This window comes from Ahaetulla prasina, chromosome 1 (assembly GCF_028640845.1).
Source record: "Ahaetulla prasina isolate Xishuangbanna chromosome 1, ASM2864084v1, whole genome shotgun sequence".
Taxonomy (NCBI): domain Eukaryota; kingdom Metazoa; phylum Chordata; class Lepidosauria; order Squamata; family Colubridae; genus Ahaetulla; species Ahaetulla prasina.
The window spans coordinates 94730878-94755247 of NC_080539.1; the positions used below are offsets into that span (position 1 = coordinate 94730878).

The window sequence follows — 24370 nt, forward strand, 5'->3', positions numbered from 1 at the left end:
TGAAGATGATGGAGTTGGCGGAAATGGCAAAATTGATATTTTCAAAAGTAAGAAAAATAATATACCTTTGGTGGCTGCTGATCTAGAAGCTGTTGCCGAAGATGTTCTAAATTTTGTTGCTGTAGTTGTTCAGCTAGCTGATGAAAAAGTGAGTTGTTCACGGATTCAGATACAAGGGGCCTAAAATAAATAATTTAGTAGTTACCCTATTGTTTACAGTAATTGTATAAATAAATTCAGAATTCATTGAATAACAGAACTTTGTAGAACCAGAATTCGATGTTGTCTCAAAATGTGGTGAGAAAAGGAAAGACAAGAAGACTAGCCTGATCTAAGGGGGTTATAATGGGATTCCAACACTGTTGTAGGTCATATTGCACTTAATGTGGTAGGGAGAACCCAACACTGTGACTTTTAAACAACTTATAGATTAATATCTTAAATGAACCCAACTGCTGATTTAAGAAATTATGGTTTATCCTCAACAACTCCTGTCTCCCTTCTTCCCTCTTTCTCAGATGTACGAAAATGACTTAAAATAATATTTTAGTAAGACTGAAATGTACTGGAAATCTCAAGTAGGGGAAGTCTGAACTGTCTGAATTTTTTAAAAAAACTAAGCAATTAAAAAAAATCCATAACTTCTCCTCCATCACCAGTCAATGTCACAAATACTCCAAAACCATTTTGCATAGGTGAAAAGCCTCTGGATTAGGACAAGCAAATTAAAATAAGAAGTTGGACTTAACTGCAGATTTACTTTGCAAATAAATTCAAATTAAAATATAAAACAAGGTGCTTCCAATCACAAATTAAGACTTACAATTGAGAAGTTGGGGTTTCCTTTTTGGACTCTTCATTCAAATCAGCTTCTTCTCCAAAATCGCCAAACCTATCTATCAGCTTCTAGGAACAAACAAATTATGCATTAAAAAGGCACTGTTGAACAAGAAAAGCACTATTTTAAAATTTCATATTACCATTCCATGATTAGAACATCTCTAAACTTCTTATGGAAATTGCTGCACATAAGAACTCCCAACTCTATTAGTCAGAAAGTTTTCAATCTGAGAGTAGAAATGAACTTTTTTCCTTCATAACCAAGATGATTTTAGTTAATAGGTAAATTACCACAGAAAGAGAAATTGAGTATGACTAAGGGTCCCAGATTCATTCAGTGAATGGAATCCCACTGTACTTCCCATCTAATATTGTAAAGAGAAAATTTATGAAATGAGTCAAACAAAAGGATTTACACTGTGGAGAACTTAGTATAACTTTAATCAATATATTTTGTTTAGAAATCTTATGAATAACTTACCTTGTTAAAAGAGACACTCTGTTCTAGTGGATTGAGTGTATTGGCAGCGGCAGCAGCGGCCGTAAGTTGAGCAGTGAGAGCCTGTAGTTGAACAACAAGACCAGCATCCAGTGCTTGAAGCAATGATGGTTGTGGTTTTTGTTGTTGCATCTGCAACGTCTGTATTAACTGCTGAAGCTGAAATGGAGTTCGGAAGAAGATAGTTTTGCTATAAATAAAATCTGAAATTAAGCATCCATTCTAGCACTGCTTTCAAAGATAGGATAAAATATCCTAAATCAAAATTTCAATTCCAAGTACATAATTCCTAATTTTAAATTTTCAAACATTTTGTAAAATATAAACAATTTTCAATGCACTCACAAAAGAAACAGGATGGAAATGCATGTCATAATCAGAGAGAGTATTTTGCATCTGATTTGGCACAGATGTCTGGTGAGAACATGGCGAAAGAGCAGGATATCGTTTACAGCAGAAATCAGTGGCCAGATCTTGCACCATGGCTATCAAATCTCTCCAGAGAAAGAAAAGAACAAGACAGATGATGATAGATTTGATAGGTGGGTAGGTAGATACAACTCATCGTAGCTGCTCCTTCCTAGACCATAGGAACCGAAATTTTAGTGGTCAGCTTATGCAAGCATCTGGAAGTTAAGCAATTTCATCTCAGCTCACAATTGTATATAGCCTATATGGACATAATATTTAGCTGGGCCTCATTTCTTAATTGCTTTTGAAATTATTTTTTTACTTTTACTTTTAAATTTTTAAACACTATATTTACTTTTTAAATATGATATTTTTTGCACTATAAGGTACACCCGACCATAAGACGCATCTAGGTTTAGAGGAGGAAACAAGGAGGGGGGGGAAGCAGGCGGAGCCTGAGAGATAGGTGTCCTCTCATGTGGCAGCTCTGCCTATTGATTCCTGCACTGCAGAAAAAAGACAGAAGAGGTGGCCAATGACAAAGACAGAAGAGAGAAATATTTTTGGGAATAAACAGCAAAGGATTTAGAGCACTGATTCTGGAAAGTTAAAAACAGACTAAGGGTCCAGAAGGATTTGAAATAAGATTTTGAAATTAATTATAAGAATTCTTCTCATGGAAAGTTGTTGTTGTTTGGATTCCTTAGGAAAAAAACATGGAAAAATGGGAGTTTGAAAGCTAAACACTAGAGGAAGCTAAAAGAAACTAAAAATTACAATTAAAGAAGAATACTTAGTCATCTTGTTAATTCAGAATGGAGCAAAATATTTTAACAATGGGTATTTTCAAAGATGCTTGTGAACAAGGACTCAGAAGTGAATTTTAAGAATGTTGTTATAATAGATAAATGTTGTATAAATATTAAAGGAACAAGGTCTACTGGCAAGACTGAAATTGATTTGAATATGGATTTAAAAATGACAAGCTATAAGAATATGGAAAAGGATGATAAACTGGATATACAAATGAAACCAACTGAAGTGTTAATAATGTCAGGCCTGGAAACCATACTAGACTTTAGGGTTCCAGACGCTGCCACATTTTTCCCCTGAGGGGAAGAAGGGGGGCTGAGGGGTATGGTAACATTCTTCAAGCGGTCAAGGTCGGATGGTGTTCACATCTGCAGGAAGAGTGGCAAGAAGATATTCGAATGTACTGGGAGAACGTAGGACCATGTGACCATCAAAGGGGTCAGGAGAGTGGGACTTTGGGGTTTGTATAACTGGGAAAAGAATCCGGAAATTCAGTTTTGGAATTTCACTCATCGTGTGCCAGTTTCCTCATGCTAGTAAAGAACTCTGAAAAACAATGGCTTCTGAGTTTTTTTTATGCAGAAGAGGTTTTTTCTGGAACCTTGAAAAATAATTTGAAAAGATATAAAAATAACAAGGTAATAACTGAAATAACTTTTCTACACTAGGTTTACAAGAATTGTTCTGTTTTGAAGGAATGTCGGAGAAGGGATGTAGAAAAAATGAAAAAAAATCAAGTTCTAAAACATTATTTGAAGGGATTAAAAATCCAGTTTGTTAGTTACAGGGAAGGAATATAAAGTTGGTTTATTTGATTGAAGTTAAAACAGATATATTATTATCTCTAGTAACCCTTTAAGGGCCTTTTGCTGACCAGGACTGAACAAAGAAATTAGTATTTAACTCTTCAACAGCAATTTAAACTATATGAAGCAGAAAAGCAGAATTATGTATTTCGAAGTAGAGTCCAAAATGGACTTATTACCTGTTGGCCTTGTGGACTTTGCAGGATCTGTGCTACAGCAGCAAGTGTATCTGTATTAGTTATCTGAGATACCCATGGATCAGGTAAACTTTGGATTATATTGGCTGGAGTAGCAGGAGTTACTGGAGTTCCTGAAAAGAAGATAAGCAGTTATATTGCAGATATAGCAATATAGCAGATACTTGTTGGAAAGAAGTAGAAAATAGCAAGAAATTAATCACATTTGTATTTCATCTAATCCATTCTTAGCCATAAAAAATAACTGGCTGACTTTGGAACAATCTTTCTGTCTCAATCCGACCTACTTCACAGGATTTTTAAGGTAAAAACAGCAAGAGTGCTCTGTAGGCATCTGAACTCTTGAATGTTGTGATATAAATACAATACGTAAATGTCTCCCATCTATTCTGAGTTCAGTTCAGCTCCTTCTTTATCATGCATTCAATGCATTAATATGAATACCATTGTAACCCACAAATTCCCCATTACAACACACATGGGAACAGAAAAATAATGTATAATATTTAGTGGAGTAAAGTACCTTGAATCTCAACTCTTGGGTGACTAGGATGCTTGTTCAAGCTACTTCCCTTCCTAAATAAAGTGAGCTTATCAAGTCTATCTTTTGGTGAGCAGACAGTACATCATAGTAAGTCCACCTACTTTTCTTGATTGGAGGAGATAACAGTGAACAGAAAAGCAATATAATATAGTAGTATTCCCAGGTTGGATCAGTGTTCCACATGACCCAAAGGAGATCAAAGCCCACCTCTGAAAGGCAATTTTACCTGTTTCATAATATTTTTAAGGTATCTTTATCCCAGATTCACCCTAAAAATGTCTATTAATGGTAGTCCTGCTATTAAAGATTGCCAACATAGTCATTTTTTACATAGAATGCTGTGAAGCATGATCCCCTGTGTTTGCTGTGAGCAAAAGGACAAAGCATTCTCCAAGTCATCTGTCAATTCTGGAACTGAAAGTTATTTTCCCTGATTCTCTATTTATAGGAAACAAACTATCTCTCCAGTTTGAGTTTCAGAGCCCTTTGTACATCTTGTTTGAGCCATGTGTTATCAGTTGGCAAGGATATTTTCTTGTGCTTGTTAGAATTTTGAATAACTCAGAGCTCAAAATTCATATCAGACCTAAAAACATTTGTTTTTATGGAATATGTACAGATTAACTAACTGAAAGTCCCTATCTTCCAAACTAAGGCTAAGTTCCATATAACAAAAGTGGGTGGGAATTTGTTTAATGAGTCTGAGAAGGGTAATCAAGACTTGGTGTTCAGTGTTGACTAACATAAAGAAAAAGTGGGTCTGAAAGCAGTACCCTTGACCTATTCTGAAGAAATAGTAATAGTAATAGCAAAAGACTTATATACCACTTTATAGTGTTTTATATCTCTCTCTAAGCAGTTTACAGCAGGGGTGTTAAATTCAATTTCCTTGAGGGCTGCATCAGGGTTGTGTTGACCTTGGGGAGCCTGGGGGGGGCCTGGCCAGGATAGGTCTGGCAGCTAGACATCACTTGTGTCAGGGGCGCCTTTGGTGACTTGAGAACTCTGCCAGTGAAAACAGGCTCCTGAAATTAGTTTCTGGCTCCAACGGACTTCTGCAACACTCTGCTAGCAAAAACAGAGCTCTGGAGGGCCACACACAATGCTTGCAAGCTCCGTTTTTACTGGCAGAGGCACCGTGGACCGGTCCCTCACTGTTTCCAGGGTAGCCCCATGGGCCAGATATAAGCACCACTGGTTTACAGAGTCTGCATATTGCCCCTAACAATCTCGGGTCTCATTTTACTGACCTTGGAAGTATGGAAGGCTGAGTCAACCTTGAGCCGGTCAGAATCAAACTCTTGGGAGCGAGCAGTGAGTTAGCCTGTAATACTGCATTCTAACTACTGTACCACCACGGCTCAATGAACATAAAGTGGTTCCTTATGAGTGCAACCCAATCATTACTAAATCCTTCTTCAATCTGGTGAGTCTCAACACATTGCATGAAAGCATGTGCTCTGGTTCCAAAATATGGTTTTGGTATCAACAACTTGTAACATATTACCATCGTATTGTTATAAAATATGATTTTATACATAAAAAGCTATAGTATTATTGAGAGAGCATAAGCCTATCTTTTAGATTAGTGGACTTAATGTTGTAGGATATGCTGACCCCTAATGGCTAATGTGCAAATATACTATTTTCCTGGAAAAATAAAGTTCTTAACAATGGCACTTTTAACTTAAAAATGATGTTGAACTTAACCATCCTCATTAGACATGTATGTGTATGTCTTAACTCTGGACTCTTCTGTCTGATACTGAATTATAATCTATTTTTCTACCAGTAGAAATTTCACAAGCAAATATTAATCAATTTAAGTATTTATTTCATTCAAATCCTTATAGAAAAAAATATTGTTTTCATTTCCCCCTTATAATGCCCTCTCATAGTTATGGTGCACCTTTCAAAGACCAGAAATAAAATACAAAACAGCTATAAAAATATAAAAAATAAAGTAAGTCCCTATTCAAAGAAACAAAATAAAAAACCTAAGAAATTTGAATATATATTTCTGTATACATATCAGGAAAAAATACTATTCAAGGAAAAATATATACATATCAGAAAGGAATGTAACTGCAAAATAGTAATGCAACAAAAATCTATTATTCTTGCAAATTTAAATATTAAATATGTAACAAAGGGAAAGCTGTTGAACATGGATATTTGTTATGCATGTAAAACAAAAGGATAATGTTGGGTTCTTGTTACCTGGTGTATTGTTACTCAAAGTTGCAGTTGTTCCTGGCAAAACAGGAGTCACAACTGGAGGAGGAATTCCTGCTGCCATATCCAATAGAGGCTGGATAATTTCACTTTTGAACACATTGTTCTTCTGCCACAAATTGAGCACTCTAACAATTTTACTCTAGGAAGGAAAGAGATAATATTTAATTTTAGACTTTACATCATACAAATTTCTATTCCAAGTTAAACAGCTTTTAAAATAAAACTACTGAGGCTATATTCAATATTCCTTATGATGGTTACAAGGATTTCAGTGTCCTTTTTATATTAGGACTGGAAATCATGAAACTTCAAAATTATTTGTCATAGAGTTAGCAGATGAGTCAAAAACCTCTATTTATTACTTAGGAACTTTTATTTTCTTTGATTGATATAATTAACCACTATTTCCTAACTTGTCTCAATCAACCACTATATTTCAGTCAACACTACTGCTAAGATCTAAACTATGATTTGACATACTCATTAAACCATGATCTGGAGACAAACATAATCAGTTGATTACATTCAGACCAGTAGTTTCAAATGCTGTCGCTAATGGTTCGCTCATGGACGTGCGCGCCCTCACATGCAACGCTTCTGCACATGCAGAGATGTCCGGGTGGGTGGACGAAGCCTCCCACCGCTGCTACCGGTTCCCCTGATCCTGGGCGAACCAGTAGCAACCCACCACTGATTCAGACATCATAACCAACTATAGTTACAGTCAAGAAATGAATGAAGAAAACAAGAAGAAAGGTAGATTAGTAAACAGCTGATGGTACATTCCAATCCCTACTTGAAAAAAAGTTGCCTTCTCCAGTCTTAGAGAATAAAAAAATAGTCTATGCGGTCCACAACCTTTATGGGTTGGCAGCCTGGGGGGGGGGGGAGAGGGGAACCAGCCCGCCATTAACACATGTTGAGCTGTGCACGTGCTCCAGCCAGCCGCTTCCACACCCCTGTTCTGAACAGACCATGGCCCGATAGTGGTTGGGGACTCCTGATCTATTAACAGACACAATTAACAGACTTGTTCAATTTGCATTAGATTTCCTCATTTTATTCCTATGAATGCACTGAATGTGATTCTAGTGCATTCATAGGAATAAAATGTTTATGTGAACCTAGATTCCATCCAATCTAAATTTTTAGCATTCTGTTTAAACTATTATTTTAAATTCCCAAGAACTCCTTTTCTCAATTTTATAGAGTTTAGCTCATTTATATTACATAATGTATAGCTTCAGGTTAGGTACTGTCATGCTTAATTTTATATCCATTCTATAAGAATATTATTGGATTACCTTGGTATGACTATATTATGCAATGTTTGATGTACAATAACAGTGAAGATCAAAATCAGGTCATCTGCTAGAGCCAAAGTCTATTTATGCTTTTGACTTCATTATGGGGTTCAAAAATATGGCCCACATGCTATACGTTGAAATGATATTAAGTACCAATAAACAATTATATTTTTTTCCATCTGCAATTCATTATTCAATAAAATTACCCTATTTTTCAAACTATAAGATGCAACTAGCTTTTGGGGAGGAAAATGAAAAAAAAAAAATCTGCCTCTGCCTCCGAGTATCTATCCAGCCTGTTTGCCATGCCCTATTTGCCGCACCCCATTCACCACTGCCCATTTGCCATGCCGTTTGCTGTGCCCGCCCATTAACCATGGCCTGTTCGCTGCCGCCTGTTCGCCGCAGCCCATTTGCCACAGCCCGTTCTCTACCTGATCACCATGGCCCATTTGCCACTGCCGCCATAGCCCATTCGCCACTGCCGCGGCCCGTTCTAGAGAACAGCTCTAGAACAGCACCGCAATAACCCCCTCCCCCCTCCGCAATATTCACTGTATAAGATGCACAGACATTTGGGGGGGGGGAGGGCATCTTATACTCCAAAAAATATGGTATATTCCTTTCATTTGTTCCACACATCAAAAATAGCACTAAAAATATTGGAAAATGCTGATTGATATAGTGTTAATTTTTCCAAAATAAACAAATATCTGCCTGGATGAGTAACAACCTGAAACTTAATGTACTGAAATGCAAGGGAAACAGAATACTGCAATACTTATTAGAAGATGAATGTGTGTCCCTTCCAAAGAGTGAAAATGGAAAACATTTAAAATGTACAGATGATGGTAGAAAGATAGGAAGCAGTATGTGAACTGCTGCAAAAAACTATTCTTTCCAAAAGAAATAAGAATGTGTTTATGCCAAAAGTATTTTATCATACTGAATTGAGTATTGGTAGGGCAAGGAAAACATAAAAGCTAAATGTAATGGGACTGTTTCTTATGAAGGATATGTGTGGTATAACCATAAAAAATTATCATTCAATGAGTAGGGAATTAATATGGACTGAATCAGTAGTGGGTTTCAATTTAGTTTGCTAGTGGCTTGCTCATGTGCACACGCTTACGCGGGACTGGGCGGTTGGGTGGAGCCTCCCGCTACTACTGGTTCACCCGATCCGCGGCAAACCAGTAGCAATCCATCACTGGACAGAATACAAAAGGCAGTGACCATTATGAAAACACATTGAGATGGTTTGGTCTTACAGAAAGAATTAATGAGACTGAAATTGCAAAATTAATACATGTTGGATGATGTTATCTACCAAAACAAAGGTAAAGAAAATTGTGACTATAATAAATTGATGTGTTCTTAAGAAAGAAATGAGAAAAAGAAAAAAATAAGGCAATATATAAAACATGATAAAATACACCAGGGCAGAAAGATATAGACAAATATAGTGAATGGTTTAGCTACACCTACTTTTTCTTTTTAATCTCATCTCTTTTTTCTTTTGGTTTATTATTTCTTATTCTTTTTCAGTACTCTGCATAACAATTTTTACCCCAAGAGGGACTACAGTGAAGGCATACACAGTTCTTTCTCCCCTATTCACAAATAGTGTTATCTATTACTCAGGAACATTGTCAAGTAAAAAAATATAGTATGGTATAATCATGTTGGAAAATTTCAGACTTCATTTAAAAATTGTAAAATTATATTTTTAATGTAAACTGAAATAGTTTATTGGGGAAAGAATGAAATGTAAAAGAATCCATACCTTATCATCCCCAGGGCAACGATATAAATTCTGGAAAGTGCTAATGATGTTATTGCTAAACCGAGGAGCAAAGACATCCTTTTCTTGTCCAAACTGATGCCGAGACTGCCGTACAATTGAGTCAATGACATATAATCCAGGCACCTTGTATTCTGGTTTACACTACATAGAAATACAATAAGAATACAAATTTCCTATAAGATTTATTAGATAAGCTATAGAAACTATGAATGCGCTTTTTTCCTATATAGTATTGTTTTATATTACAATGAGTCATGCATATAGTATTGTATAATCATGTTGGAAAATTTCAGACTTCATTTATATAAAGGTAATAAAAACTAGATAATTTTAGGGAAATGTACCTACATTTTGATGTTAACAGTTGAAATATTCTAAGTTTTTTAACTATTTAAATAATAACACAGCTAGTCATAGGGAACATAGCAATTTCCCAGAGGCATGACTCTACTAATATGTACGCTAGGCAGCAGTTACGGCACCAGCTGGTATTATGGGGAGGGGGGTAAAATTAAGACAAAACTCAATACGTGGGGAGGCTTTTCCTCTGGAAGAAACAAAAAACATTGTGACACTAAGTGCTCCCCTTATCAATTCATTCTTATTGGTTGAAAGCCCAAGCACTGAGTGAAAGTCAGAGTCCACAGCAGAAAGGAGTGGTACCAAACATGGTAATGTTCACTGTTCTCTGTCACCCACAGAGATCCATTTTATGGGAGCATTTCAAACTTGCTTAAGACCCATGATATGCTACCTGCACCTCTACAGACTTGATGTAATTCTACTGCAATTGATACTTTAGCTTGGACATGCTGAGCTTTTGGCTCAGTGCACACCAAAATTTACCCTCCAAGAGAACTCTTTCATTTATGAAGGTATGATTATATGAAAACAAAAAGGCAAATTAGAAATCAATTGCTTGGTACTGATTTACAGAAGGTCAATTCATAAAAGTTTTTCTGGAACTGAGATCACACCCTTGTGTGATAGGGGTAACTGAAATTGTGCAATAACTATTGATGAGTAGGGCCGGTATTAAAAAAACACACCATCATGTATAGTTTGTTAGTATTAACTGTGTTGCTCACAATTTGCTCACATAGAATGGCATTGGGTTGGATAGGACAAGCAACAAGTTTATTATCTCCATGCATGGACATTGCCACCTGTGCTCTTACAAAAAAAATGCAGTAAGACAGCTAAGCAATTCAATCTCATACGGACAATAAATGTCAAACCAATGCCAGGCTGAGGTTTACCAATTCTGATTCCTCTAAATGTTGTCATTCTATGGAACATGATTTATTTATTGTTCAAGTAGATAGATGAGTGGCAAATGGCTGCACATGACATGGCAAGATGTTCAAATATCTGTTCTCAACCTCTGGTAGAGCTGTTATTTAGTGCATCATCTGAGGCAAATATGTGGCCCTGTTCTGTTACTCTGAAAATGTATGGGTAAATTCCAAAGGAAGTTGAGCTTTTATTAAATTGAATTCAAATAATATCCATGTAATAGATAAAACCCTTTATGATAAGCAAGCAGTCAAGAATGCTAGTTTTTGTGACCCAAGGGACACACTGGTTGCAAAGTAATCCAGGTAAAGGAAACAATAAGTGAACTGAATCACATAAAGGACTCTTCATATTCTGACATTCAAGTAACATCTCTCATTTCACGCTTGCCCTTACAACTGCACCACAGAGGAAAAATAACCTACTGTACCTCATCAGATTGTAAACTGTGATAATATATCCACTAACATTAATGCCTTTAATATATTTATCTATATGTAAACATCTAGATTCATGAGTATTTAAATTACTAAAACTATAATGTTTTGTATGGTGACTTACCTTTTGAATGAATTTCTCAACACTCTGTACAACATGTTTGTAGAACTAAAAATAAAAATAAATAATTTGTTCAATAGGTTTATTATTTATTTATTTATTTATTAAATAAATTGATATAGTCATCCAACACACACATTGGTTATACTCCGGGCAGCTAACATTTATATAGTTTCCACTATGTACTATCTTCTTTCTTGTTTTAGCAATTTTCTGGTTAATATATGTTATTTAATTTAGTGAACGATACCCTCAAGACCCACATTTGGAAGATTTCCTACTCTCTATTTCTTTGTTTTTTATAAAATATTCCTTTAATAGAAAATAGAGTTTAAGAATACAGTAAAAAAGGAATGGCTTCTTCTTTTTGACTAAATGCATAACCAAATACTAACATTATTTTTAATGGGAAAGGAGGACACAGTAGGAAGGAAAAGCATTTTACAGTTTCTAATGGAAATCCTTCATTGAATGGGTATTTAGGATCCATTATTTTTGGCTTTTGTACCCATTAATGACCTTTTTGATCTATTGATTACATTATTTATTTGATGTAAACAAAACCTTTCCATTTAGTGTGTGTTTGTGTGTGTGTGCATGTATGTATTTGTATATGTATGTATGTGTATCAGTATGTGTGCTATGAATTAAAAGCCCCAAAGTATTAGAGCTATAGGGATACATGCAATTGTTAATATTTAACATATTTCCAGACAAATTTCTTTATGCAAAACTAAGAAAATGCCACAAACAATATGAAAACATATAACTGTTTAAAGGTTCCACACATTAAATTTTAACTTACAGTAAAAAAATAAATAAATGGAAATTGATATAGTCATCCAACACACACATTGGTTATACTCCGGGCAGCTAACGTTTATATAGTTTCCACTATGTACTATCTTCTTTCTTGTTTTAGCAATTTTCTGGTTAATATATGTTATTTAATTTAGTGAACGATACCCTCAAGACCCACATTTGGAAGATTTCCTACTCTCTATTTCTTTGTTTTTTATAAAATATTCCTTTAATAGAAAATAGAGTTTAAGAATACAGTAAAAAAGGAATGGCTTCTTCTTTTTGACTAAATGCATAACCAAATACTAACATTATTTTTAATGGGAAAGGAGGACACAGTAGGAAGGAAAAGCATTTTACAGTTTCTAATGGAAATCCTTCATTGAATGGGTATTTAGGATCCATTATTTTTGGCTTTTGTACCCATTAATGACCTTTTTTATCTATTGATTACATTATTTATTTGATGTAAACAAAACCTTTCCATTTAGTGTGTGTTTGTGTGTGTGTGCATGTATGTATTTGTATATGTATGTATGTGTATCAGTATGTGTGCTATGAATTAAAAGCCCCAAAGTATTAGAGCTATAGGGATACATGCAATTGTTAATATTTAACATATTTCCAGACAAATTTCTTTATGCAAAACTAAGAAAATGCCACAAACAATATGAAAACATATAACTGTTTAAAGGTTCCACACATTAAATTTTAACTTACAGTAAAAAAATAAATAAATGGAAATTGAGATAATGTCAAGGATACCTGGGTATTGCTCTGCACTAACTATCTGGATCATTTAAAGCTAAGAAACATTTGTAAGCTATATAATCATTTTCTTACCTTTATGGCCTTGATTGCTGCCTTAGTAATCTGTGTCATTTTAGCCTTTGAAATAGGAGGCTTGTAATCATTCAGTGAGTAAAGCTGAAAGAAAAGAGAAATTACTGTGAATATAAATGGAAAAAAACTATTAAAATTATGTAAGAATGTTAGATCCACTAGTAATATTTTCATCAGATCACAATTGAAGTTTAATTTATTGCAATTAATCATGTCCATTATTGATATTGCACTTTCTTGAAACCCAGGATGATTTTGCACTGATTGAGAGAACAGTATGGATCCTAAATACAAAAATAGTAGCATTCTCCAGTTTTTGGAGTAGAAGTAGAGAATCTGTTAGTTAAGTCTAGAACTGAAAAAAGCAGTAGCTTTTGTCTTACCTTAACTCTATCCCTTAAAAGACACTGTTTTTTATAGAAGCAGGGCTAGCAATTTTTTTGTTGAATTTAAACTTAAAGTCAAATGTGTCACAGTGAATCAAAGAATCATTTTCAGTTTCACCACATTAAGGATCAGATTGAGTAAAGCCTGAAATCAATGTTCATTTAGATCACAGGTGTCAAACTCACAGCGTCACATTGCCGTTTTTCCCATTCACAGAGCTGGGTTGGGATGGCCTGTGCGTGACGCATCTAGCCCGTGGGCCACCAGTTTGACATCCCTGATCTAGATGCATTACAAAGTGTTAACAATTATTACAGCCCCCTTTTCTTCTTTTTCTTTTATTCCCATCTGGGTTAGTTATCTCTGCCATTTTTGCTTTGGTTTATGTTATGTTGCTCCTCCCCCCACCCATTTTGAAAACTGCCCAAAGTCAGGCAACATATACATTCAATAAATGAATAAATATTAAATATATTTGCATAACACCACTAAAAAGTGTTATGGTAAGGCTTGGTGTGAGCAAGGTACAAATTCAGATGAAGTACTATAACCATTATCTGAATGTACAGTTCATCAATGATGTTACTTACAGCACAATCTAGCTTGACATTCATACATCAGGAAGAAGTTAACCATGTAATTTAAAAAAAAAGAAAAATCAAAAGTGATAGATACCATAAAGCCACCATAAAGATGATTATGATACTGTCTGCACTGGAGAGCTACCAATTATTATCATGATCAGCAGCTGATCATAATTGGATATTCTACCCGAAGATTAACAGATGAAGATGATTTACTGATGTATAGTATGGAGGTAATCTCACTCTTTCACTGAAACCAATATTTGCCTGCCAGATTGCTTCTTGAGATTTTCACTCTTATGCCCTTTCTACCTAAGATCCACAATACCTGGATTTGAGCATTCCCCCATGAAAACGTTATATCTGATCAAGTGTTTTACTTGCCACTATGTATTTTTGAATGGAATAATTCCACTTCACCTGGAGGGTGCAATAGGAAAATTCAGAGCATAATCAGGAATTTAAGATGTTAAATAGCTAGACCAAATTTTCCTGTGTTCAATGAAGTTTAAATAAACGAAGGCCATATGTACTATTCTTAAATACAAAAAATATTCTAGACACAACTCCTGAACACACCAACACAGGTTCATATATTTTTACGCTGTTCAGTGTTATGCAGTTTTCCTAGTCCATAAATAAGCAATGTAATGCCTCTGGCCACCATAGTACCCAGCATCCCTAAATGCCACCAATGAAACAATAATTAAGCAATTGCACAAGCTTTCAGGGATTTTGCACGAGTCCTTGCATACATATGGAAAATAAATTCTTAGCTATTTGCAGGCCTCAAGCAGATCTCCTAATTAAAATGATTGACAACCTTGATCTTACTTCCTGTTCCCTTTACATACAACAGTACTATGGGGCACTAAGTTAACATATACAGATGTTAACTATATCTAAATCTAAGTGCTATTTCCCACTGTATACCCAATACTTTTCATGTATTAAAAATATTGAAAAACTATTTCTGATTTATGCAAATCCCAAAGCAAATGGATTACAACAGAAATTTATAAAATAAAGCAAATACTAATATTAATCTTGAAAAATATTTATACAGTAGATGAATCACAAATATAAGTTCAATCAACCTGCCCAAAAGAGGAATATTAAAATTGATAATTAGTGGTAATTATAAACTTATGGAACTAGTGAGTTTTCCTTCCATATAAAAGTTATCTTTCATGCACATTTTTTGCAGAAAGCACTTGAGAGTTGCAGAATTTTCTCTCTGTTTTCCAGAATGGATGACAACAAAAACTGCACTGGACAAATACTGAACATGTACTAAGGAAGCAAAATAACATTTCTTTGCTATACTCGCCCCTGTGGAAATATATAACTGTGAACCCTTGTTATTTGCTTGATTTTCCTCTGCAGAGGAATTAAGTACCTTGACAAAGAAGTTACCACAAACTACCCTAATTCCAGATAAACTTCCCTGAGAACTGAATTTGAGGCTATGCCTATTTCGTCGCGAACTCAAGACTCACCTTTTTATCCGCGCGGGGCTGGCTTAAATCGGGATTTTAATCTTAAATTTATTAATTTTAAACGGGGTTTTAGTATGGTAAATTTTAATCACTGGGCTAATTTAAATAAGTTTTTTAAATCGTATTTTAAATCTGTATATTGTATTGTCGGTTTTTTATTATGCCTGTACACCGCCCTGAGTCCTTCGGGAGAAGGGCGGTATAAAAATCAAATAAAATAAATAAATAAAATAAATTTTATTTTAAAGGGTAATTTTATTTTAAGAATATGTACGAATCGCGAGAAAAGGGTAAATAGTTTAGATAAAGGAAGATATATTAAACTAGAGATTACATTTAAAAGGAATTATCTTCATTTAGATTAAATATCTATTTAATCCAGTATTCTGTTCCAAAAGTGATTGGAACATTAATAGTTCACCTTATGGCTCTTTCTGTATTATATTTCATCTGATATAGATCTATTCTATAAAACTGTAAGTCTGCCTGCATTATGTTTTTTGAATTACAGAAATATTTTATTTTGTAAATATCTAAAATATACTTGATATGGTGGGAGAAAGCAAGTTACTTGATTCCTGTATGGGATATTCATATAGCCTTGATCTATTAATTTATGTAAATTGCCAATTAATAGCAATGAACACCTGAAAAATATCATCAAATCATAATGTGCTGTTATTCTTTGCATGTTCTGTGTCTTTTCTAAATTCTTTACAAGTAGCAGACTTCCAATAGACTGGTGTCCAGATTTTGTCACACTATACATAAAAATTGGGAGAATATTTAAAACAGCAAGTAATGATAAAAACAAAGTCTACAATTGTATATAAAAATTATAAACAAAATGGTTTTCTTTCACTTTACTGAAAAATGTAAACAAGTTGTGTCTGCACATGCAACCTGTATTACAGATTTATTGCTCCACATGTGCAAGCAAATAAGCAGACTTAACATGGTATCAAATTTGGAATTATCTTTTATGTATCCAAAGAGGCTAGGATTTATACATCAACCAGAAACTCTAACTTAAAGCTGATTTACAAATGTTAACTTGTTTCGGTATAACAAAGCATAATTCTGGAATTGGATTTCACACTACGTTATGTATGTTGTACACAAATATAACAATCTGTGCATCAGCATGCTGTTTGTTCAAATTGCCATTAAAGGAACCCAGAGTTCCTCAGCCAGCTTTGCTGGCTGAGGGACTCTGGGAGTTGAAGTCCACAAGTCTTAAAGGGACCAAGTTTGGACACCCCTGATGTACAGGAACAAAAAGAATGAATGAATTGATCAATCAGATGCAATAAAATTAGTATGAATTTATACCAATATATTAATTTACAATAGATGGCAACACTTTCTAAATGCATTAGTAAATAAAAGCACGAAATAATAAACATATGTATGAATGGTCAAAACATGATAATCTGAAACAATTCACAATTAAACTATTATTAGAGAACAAAACAAATTAAACAAAAAATCCTATCACTATGTTAGTGAAGTTCAAGAAGATATTCTGACTATTCTTACTATTACTGTAGTAAATTGAAAATGAGCAGTGGGAAATTTACTTCCACCTGTCAAACAGGTGGACAGAAATAGTCAAGTAACCAAATTCAATTAGTTTCTATTTCCTCCACAGTTAACATAGATATTTGCTAGCTTAGCAATTTTATCTGAAATAAAATCTTTGAGTCTGTTCCCATTTTCTGTACTTCAATATCTTTTTTTTTATTTTATCCAATATTGTTTGTATCTTCTCTTGAGATTTCTTTTTCACAAGGCAACTGTGCTGAGTAAGATAACCGCTCTTAACAAGATTACTAGCATCTCAAACAGTCATTAAATCTGCACCTTTTTACAAACTGTTGTCAAAAAAATATTCAGATTCTTTTTACAATCCTCTATAACCCTTACAACCAGGTTTCATCTCAGAGTTAAAGGGTTTTTTTTGAGTATTAAAAGCCAAGGAAATGACTGGCATATAAATTAACAAAAGAAAGGAAAAAGAAACTCATAGAGAAAATTCAAGAGGGGTGATACTGTGTTAATGAATCTTTTCAGAGATACTTTTATAACTTTCTCCCCAACTTATGTAAAAAACAGGAAATGGATTTGGAAAAGATATTACCTATATTGACTTTGAAGTCCATATGAACCTGTTGCTTTACCCCTTTTTATCTTTTTAATGGAGATTTGACTAAGCCATGTCAAATTGAAAAGGCTACAAGGCAAGGCTGTCCTGTATCTCCTATACTTTTCATTTTGGTTCTAGAAGTTCTGATTAGAGAGATTAGACAGGACAAGAAAATATTAGTTTTGAAGATCAAAAAAGATGTATAAATTGAGAACTTTTGCCGATTAGTTTTGATTCTACAAGAAGCAAATAATGGAATGGAATATTTAATGAAGAAACTGAAAGACTTTGGTACTCCAGCCAGCATCAACATAAAGAAACAATAAAACCAAAATGTTGGTTAATAATATAACAATACTGGATAAGGAATTTTTGATGAAAATATCAGGTTTTAAAGTGGTTTTAGGTTTTATTCAAGATAAAACTAATTTTGAGCAAAGAAAAATTGAAGACAGAAAGGTGTGTTTGCCATTGATTCACATATATATCACAAAAAGAATGGTTTAATTTAGGTAACAAAAGCATGGTTTTGAATTTGCAAAAAGTAAATTTGAAATGCATTGAGTGCTAATGATGAACATGTTATTTCTAAGATTTATAAAATGTTAAAACTGAATTAAGAAAATGAGTATGTTAAAGATTGTATGATTTGGTTATAACATATAATGACTGATCAATGGAAAATATGTGGATAAAAATTACACTGAAATATAATTTTTGTAAGATGATGTATTGTTAGTATTTAACGGCTGAAAAATTGTCAGAGATGTATAAAGGAGTTTCAAACTAGAAATGCAACTATAAAGATGGTACTTTTTGTCATCTCTGGTGGACTTAAAAAACAAAGAAATATCGAGACCAGATTTTTTTCTTAATTCAGAAGATTTTTTAAAAAATATGTAAAACTGAAACCAGAAGGGTTTTTTTTCAGGTTTGAAGGATAAGGAACTTGATAGAAAATCCAGAACTTTGTTGTTATACATGTTGACAGCAGTAAGATTCTTAAATGCACAAAGGTAGAAAAACACATTAATTCCCACAATGGAAGAACTGATGGTAAAGGCAGAGATTGGAAGAGTTGGCAACGATAGCAAAATTGGCTATTCTAATTACAGAGAAGAATTTCAAATTTTGTTTTGATTTTAAAATTAAATCTGGATTTTATACTCAAAACTGAAAAAATTGAAATTATGATTGCAGGTTGTGATGATTAGAATGATTTTGTTGTTATAGAAATTGCTTGAAACATTTAGAACTGTAATACAAAAGATTTTGATTGTATATTTTTTTACCTTTATTTGTGCACTTCTCTTTTCTTTCTTTCTTATTTTTTATTTCTACTTGTATTTTATCTTACAATAAATTTGAAAAAACTTTTTAAAAAGCAGGTAACCAAAGCATCTCCATCAATCAATAAGATAAAGGTAAAGCAATCCCTGTGGATTTTACTCTGCTAGTGATTAGCAACTATAGGGAGCAATGCTCATATCTATTTCAAGGCGATTCAGCCAGCGCTGTCTGAAGACATTTCCATGTCATGTGGCCAACATGATATCACAGAGTATTGTTATCTTCCCACCAACATGGTATCTATCTATCTACTCGCATCTGCATGCTTTCGAACTGCTAGGTGGGCAGAAGTGGGGTAAGGACAGGAGCTCATCCTGTCGTGTGGCACTCGGGTCTCAAATCTGGGCTGCCAGCTTTCCAGCTGACAAGTCCAGCATCTTAAACACTGAGCCACCACACTGCCAATTTACCGTATATACTCGAATATAAGCCGATCCGAGTATAAGCCGAGGTCCCCAATTTTACCCCAAAAACTGGGGTAAACTGGGGACTCAGTATGCGGTGGAAATGAGGCACCTACCGGTTGAAACCTCCCTCCCTCAGCTGAGAAGGCTGGCGGCTCCCCGCCCGCCTCTCACTGCACCGGCAGGGCTTCCGTCCGGTAAAATGTGAAAAAAAGAAAAAAAAAAACTCGAGTATAAGCCGTATATACTCGAGTATAAGCCGAGGGGCTTTAAAAAAAAAAAACTTGAGTATAAGCCGTATAGACCCGAGTATAAGCCATGGGGAAGTTTTTCAGCACAAAAAACGTGCTGAAAAACTCGGCTTATACTCGAGTATATACGGTACTTACTTCCAAACTACCTTTTAACTATTTTAACTATTTGTAAAATGAATAGAATTGCCAGAGATATAATAGTTAATGCTATATGTTCCATCTAATTCTTTTATATTTATAATTTTTAAACAAGCATTCTTCGACACACTATTTCTACCATCACTTCAGTACAAAATAAAGGTTATTTTTAAGAAAAACATTGAAATGTAGCGGTAGGGGTTTGCAAAATACTGCAAATTCTAAATGTGTGTAATTCTAAAGCACGAGTGTCAAACTTGCTGCGTCATGTTGCCGTTTCACATTTTTTCCCATTCGTGGAGCTGGGGTGGATGTGGCCTGTGCATGATGCATCCAGCCCGTTGGCTGCCAGTTTTGACACCTCTGTTCTAAAGACTACTATTTGAATTCAAAACAGTTATTTTGAACAAGACTGGATAGTCTTACAAATCTGGATATGTTCTCATTCTGAAATATCCCCCCTCTGACCTCAAATCATATCTACTTCAAGATTAGAATATTTCTGAAATGGTTAGAATAACCCATTACAAACTTGAAACAACCACACAGCCCTAATAAGCAGTTTTTTGGGTTGACCGTACATAAACATTAACATCTATTAATGTCTCAACTAGAGAAACCAATATCTGGTTGGTAATCAATAATATACGGTATGTTTTTTATTGTTTATATACAAGATTTTGTTTCTGTATCCCTGTAAAAGAAAGAACAGTGAATATAAAATCTATTTTTTAAAAAATTCTCAGCTATTCCCAAATTATTTTACAGAAATACAGTATAGGAAACAAGCTTAAATACTGCTTAATAGAAATCTTTGTGAACTAATATTTTAAAACAAATTTGAAAATTTAGGCCAAAGCTACCTGATTTTTTTTAAATGATACTATTTCCTTGTATTTGGGGAAATAAATTTAAACTTAATAAGTACTATAAATATTATAAACTATAATGAATAAATAACTTAAATGGATATTGAAAACTTGCATGTTACAAATTATGTTACATATTACACATTACATTATTCAGTGCCAATAACATGTCTCTATGTGCAATTCGCAGACTTGAAGTATTTTAGCAGAAGGTGAAACAGAGATACTTTCTATAGTTTACTTAAAACTTAAGAATGGCTTTTGTTGTTTACATATTCTAAGAAAGTAGTTGTTTTTTGTTATCTGCATCTAGCTGACTTCTGCCCCATCTCTATTGGTTCACTTTGTAAACGAGAATGTAAAATGCACAGGGAGGAACAGAAAACAGTCAATGATGCTGCTGAGCATGGTGCTGAAACAGAGTAAATAGAACTGACTTTGAGTCAAGAAATATTAGCAGAAATAGTCCAAATTCTCTTTACAAATCATATTGGGCTTCCCCTTACTAAAATTCCTAATGAATGGCAATGTTAATGTGTACTACCATATTTGCAGATAGGATTGCACAGGAAATTTATAAGTAGACTGATAATTGTGCCTAGATTTTTTCATTCATTTGAAATTAATTCAACATATAGAATAAACAGTTATACAATTAACAAGAGTAAACGTAAGTTCAAATGGTCTCAAGCTTTATTAAAATAAACACTAATGTATTTTATAAATCAACAACAAACAGGCTGTTTATTTTGAAAATTATTAGGAAGTTGTAGTTTGGAATGCATGGGAGTCCATGCCCAAGGACTTCTTTAAAGAAGAAGCATCTTCCTTATGAGCTTGAGAAAGTCACAGCTCCTTTAATGGGTTGTATGAAAAACTCACTGTACTGGTACTTCTGTATTTCCCAAAGCAATTTTACAAAATCATTTTCAAAACATGAACATAGAAGGCAATATGATGCCCTCCATATATTTTGGACTGGAACTCTGACAAGTCATGGTTAGCACTGTCAATAGACAGCTTTTTTGAAGATGGTATTACAAAACTCTAACCACAGAAATCTTTGCTAACATTTTGAAAATATTCTGTTATAGAAGGATTTACTTTCAAGATATTGCAGATAGGCTATGCTGCCTATTCCAATATCCCACACATGTTATGTCATGGGTTTTTTATATTTAATCAACATTAGGTTTTCCTTCTTAATTTTCTGGATACAGAATTAATTAAGTGAAATCAGAAGCAGTTCAGTTCATGATTCTACAATATTGTTGAAGCCAAACATGTCTAGGAAATATCTGAATGGAAGAACATTAAAGAATCTTAGTTAACCTGCCTTAAACTCAAAACAAAGATATATAAATGAAATAAGTTTCTTATTTCAAAGGGACATAACAGAGAAAAATAAAGAATATTTGTTTCAAATGTAAGTATAAATGATAGCAGCTACAGATCTGAAGACCTGTAAAAAAATACAGGAAAAAAGATGAAAAACTGAAATGAAAATTTTGCAGTGGAGAACAATCTTATTATTCAATATTTTCTGTTTTACAATGACTAAATGGTTAAAAATTGTTCAAAATGCACAGGATGAACATTTGTATATACAAAGCAATTTGCAAAGTTTGTGAATAATTTCACCTAAATATGGATATCAATTTTCCATGGCATATGAAGTTTAATTTGATGCACAATGAAATTTTTCTTTAATACTGGCACTATATAAAATGATTCCTGTTTAGAATATTTATATTTATTATGAATTTGGGGTTTTATTAAGGAACCTTCTATTCTTGCCAAGCTTGAAACTGAATTAAAAGATCTACAGAAAAAAAGTGGGTTTTTTTCTAAAAATAAAAATCTATAAATGGTTTTCTACTAGATTTAGCCACATTATATACCATTAAAACAAAGTGATCACATAAATTGCATTATAACCCTTAAAAAAATCCAGCCAACTGATTGGATATCACCCCTATAGTACATCTTGAAGGGCTGGGCATTGAAAAATTCTGAAAAACTTAAGACAAACAGTTCAAACTTGGATTGTTTTTCTGAGTTAATATTCCTTGATAATCAGTTCATTAAATATGTTTTAGGTTTCACGTAAGTTCTTTTATTAACCCAACAATTACAGTTTGAAAATCATAATATATTTATGAATCTAGGGTTAAGCCAGATACCAATAATCTGTAGCTGAACTATTCAATCCTATAAATGTACATTTGAATGTAAAATCACAAAGGTTGAATCTCATTAAATATAATTTTAGGCATGTTTAGCCAGAAGTAAAATCTATTAAATCTAATAATGCTTATTCCATATAGGTGTAACCTAAATGCAGGCAAAAATAGAATTATAGTGCAATCCTATAGCTGTCTATTCAAAAGTAAATGTGAAGAGTAAAATTTAATGAAACTTTTTAGATTACACTCTACAATATTCTATGTATGTAATGTTGTTGTAAATTTATTCACACATTTTAGGACAATTAATATTAACCACAAATGGTACCTATACAAGCTCTCTGTACACTTGAAAGCATCTAAAACATACATGAAGTCTTTTGTTTTCAAAGCAAATAGATTTACATAAAAATTAAATGCTTATCATACTTCATTTATAACTGATGTGTGTTTTATGTTTATAGTCTAACTAATCCAATTAATATTCTCTGAGAAGCAATTTCCATGGTGGCTTTCAAAGTGACTTACTCTGAAGTAGGTATGTATTAATTATCACCCCTTTAGTTTTTTTGTTTACTCAAAAGTAGGTCCAACATGTTCAATACAGCATAACCAGTAATTCAATTTGATGTCTGTATTCTATGACACTTAACCCATAGTTAAGTGAACCATGGTTTACTTACATTTTCTTAATTTAAGGTAAACTGAATGATGGGTTAATCATAGGAGCTGGGTTCATATAAAAAACAATTAATCACAGAAGCTGGGTACATATAACAAACCAAGCTAAAAATCTGTGATTTCACATATCATCTAAACAGCCCACATATAATTTCATAATTGTAGAAATCTTCTTGCAAACTGAACTTAAAAATGGTAGCACTACTAAAAGTTTTAACCATATCCGAGTTCCTCATAAAACAAATGTGGGGTTATTTTCTCCTTTCACCACTCTCCCAAAAGGTACTTTCTTTTCAAAGTATCAAATCCATTTGCTTCATAAAGTAGCATAATATCTGCACAAGGTAAAGCCAAGTAAACAATACGATAAGCTCAGGAAATAGATGGTCCTCTTTCTTAGCAACCTGCGTTTCTTCTACATCTCTGCATCATTCCCACCCCCCCAAATTAACCAAAATAAATGAAATAGCCTCTCTTGTTATGAACTCAGCAGTTTCGATTGGTTGAAATTAAGTCACTCCCCACCCCCCTTAAGGAGGCTATTCCGCGTATATAGCAAAACTCCTAAAGATACCCTTTGCTTAGGAGTTGTTGTGCATGGGCTGCTTTCCCAGGCTAACGGAAGGAGATGCAGACTTTTTCTCTCATTAGGCCTCTTCCATCATCCGGAGTGTTGCCGTCTCCATCTCCATATCCCAAACCCAACCTAATGTAAGCAAAGGCTATATATAGAGAGAGATTTATATATATTTTACACTTTAGGGCGGCTGCAAGCAGACCCAAATCTTCCATCTGCGGTTATTCACCTACGTTCTATATTAACGTAAGCTAGCACAACTGTTATTTGCGGGGAGGGGGTTGTTGGGAAAAATATGGGCCCCCGCCGAGAGGGGGGAAAAAGGTTATTTTAAA

General features: G+C 33.9%; 1 protein-coding gene and 1 long non-coding RNA gene across 6 annotated transcripts in view; one reads left to right on the plus strand and one right to left on the minus strand.

Annotated features, from left to right (window-relative positions):
* Positions 1-24370, minus strand: part of SCAF8 (SR-related CTD associated factor 8) — a 94891-nt gene that overhangs the window by 69763 nt on the left and 758 nt on the right. For 3 of the 5 annotated variants that reach the window (XM_058169014.1, XM_058169022.1, XM_058169005.1), the window contains exons 2-9: positions 12961-13044; positions 11320-11364; positions 9442-9603; positions 6331-6487; positions 3549-3679; positions 1322-1498; positions 824-906; positions 66-180 (exon numbers count right to left, since the gene is read on the minus strand). In XM_058169014.1, coding sequence (XP_058024997.1) covers positions 66-180; positions 824-906; positions 1322-1498; positions 3549-3679; positions 6331-6487; positions 9442-9603; positions 11320-11364; positions 12961-13044 — 954 coding nt within the window. Of the gene's footprint in view, positions 1-65; positions 181-823; positions 907-1321; positions 1499-3548; positions 3680-6330; positions 6488-9441; positions 9604-11319; positions 11365-12960; positions 13045-13532; positions 16600-24370 lie in introns of those variants that run through there. The other 2 variants (XM_058169039.1, XM_058169031.1) reach the window with 2 other exon arrangements.
* Positions 19543-24370, plus strand: part of LOC131191200 (uncharacterized) — a 44043-nt gene continuing 39215 nt past the window's right edge. Inside the window, exon 1 of the long non-coding RNA XR_009153447.1 lies at positions 19543-24169. This is a non-coding gene — a long non-coding RNA (uncharacterized LOC131191200). The remainder of the gene's footprint in view (positions 24170-24370) is intronic.